At 42.6% G+C, this 1,642-nt stretch overlaps 1 protein-coding gene across 1 annotated transcript in view; it reads right to left on the bottom strand.

The window, feature by feature from the left end:
- Positions 1 to 1,154, bottom strand: part of LOC308292861 (delta-type opioid receptor-like) — a gene marked incomplete at both ends in the record, with an annotated part of 35,971 nt that extends 34,817 nt beyond the window's left edge. The window contains one exon of the mRNA XM_080735285.1: positions 1,098 to 1,154. Coding sequence (XP_080591411.1) covers positions 1,098 to 1,154 — 57 coding nt within the window. The remainder of the gene's footprint in view (positions 1 to 1,097) is intronic.
- Positions 1,155 to 1,642: the final 488 nt, after the last annotated feature.

The raw sequence follows: 1,642 nt of genomic DNA, 5'->3' as shown, positions 1-1,642 counted from the left end.
GCTGGTCTTTGATGGTCAGCCAGCTGGCTGGCTGGACAGACCAGCTAAGCAAAGCTGGTAGCTGGTCAAATGGGTGGACTGACCGGCAAAAGACCAGCTTACCAGCTGGACATAGCTGGTGACTGGTCAGAAGTCTGGATAGACCAGCAAAAGACCAGCTTACCAGCTGGACATAGCTGGTGACTGGTCAGAAGGCTGGATAGACCAGCTTAGCAGCTGGACATAGCTGGTGACTGGTCAGAAGGCTGGATAGACCAGCTTAGCAGCTGGACATAGCTGGTGACTGCCTGGTCAGAAGGCTGGATAGACCAGTGATAGGCTGGTCAAGTTTTCAGTGGTTCTCAACCTGTGGGTCGGGACCCCAGATGAGTCCATACACAAGTTACTAGATCAGTGGTTCTCAACCTGTGGGTCGGGACCCCCAGGGGGGGTCCCAACATTATTTTGGGAGTTCCCCAGATGTTAAGCTCAATGTTAACATTGTTTTCTCACTCAACAGTAAACAGACCAGCATACAGTATTAGTGTGTAGACATATAGAGGGTATCTGCACATTTCTAAAATGACTATTTAAGCTTTAAAATAAAAATTCCAGTTCAGACTCCCCAGTTCAATTATGAGGGGGGGGGGGGGGGGGGGTCACAGCCTCACAGCCTAAAAAAAAGGATCATTTAATAAATAAATAAAAAATCCATAATTACATTAGGCTATTTTATATATGTTTTAGTAGTTTTTACATTTCTTGTGATGTGACACAAATATATGTATCCAATAATATTTACTTTCCATATAGCAATTGGCAAATCATATGCTCGATTCTAAATAACACTTCCTGAATGAAGACAAATTAGAATTGCATTTATATTTGGCCAAAAAAAAACAAAAAAAAAACACATCAGACCAGTCATCTCCTGCTTAATCTGGTGTTTGATGGTCAGATGGATGGACAGAGACCAGACCAACTGGTAGCAGGAAATATGATTTTACATAATGAATGACAAACGTGTGTGTGTGTGTGTGTGTATAAATTATATATACAAACGGCCACCCTTACCTGTGTGATCTCTTGCTCTCCTCTTAAATCCCCCAACCCCCCACCCATCCTCCTCCTCTCATGAAGCTTTTCATGACTTCATAAAGCTTCTCCTCCTCCATCGGACAGACATCAGACAGACATTTGGTTGTGACCTCTACATCTGATTCCCAGATGATGCCCTGTTAGGGCAACAACAACTTTTATGCCCATCAATAGCACATGCATGAAGTGAATGGCAAATCGAGTGGCAAAGGGAGTAGCATGGTTTAATGTTGCTTAATGAAATCAGATAGGACTTTTTTCTTTGGATGTATGGGCTGTCAAGACCAGAAAGTAGCTTTTTGCCATTCAGGTGTTCCCGCATAACTTCCGGGTATGATGATGTCACACACATACCCTCTATTAAGCCCATATCTGGGAATGCCCAGAATAGAATCCCTTTTATGCCATCAATATTACCTTTTATGCCATCAATATTAAGCACATATCTGGGAATACCCATACAATAGAATCCCTTTAATGCCCAACAATATTATGTCCATACCACACCACGAGTCACAATTGCAAATTAATTCCGTCCTTGTCCCTTTAACGCCCATATATATAT

This window comes from Nannobrachium achirus (assembly GCF_963921795.1).
Source record: "Nannobrachium achirus genome assembly, chromosome: 10".
Classification (NCBI taxonomy): Eukaryota; Metazoa; Chordata; class Actinopteri; order Myctophiformes; family Myctophidae; genus Nannobrachium; species Nannobrachium achirus.
Note: the sequence above shows the minus strand (reverse complement) of the source record. Positions and strands in the feature narration are given on the sequence as shown.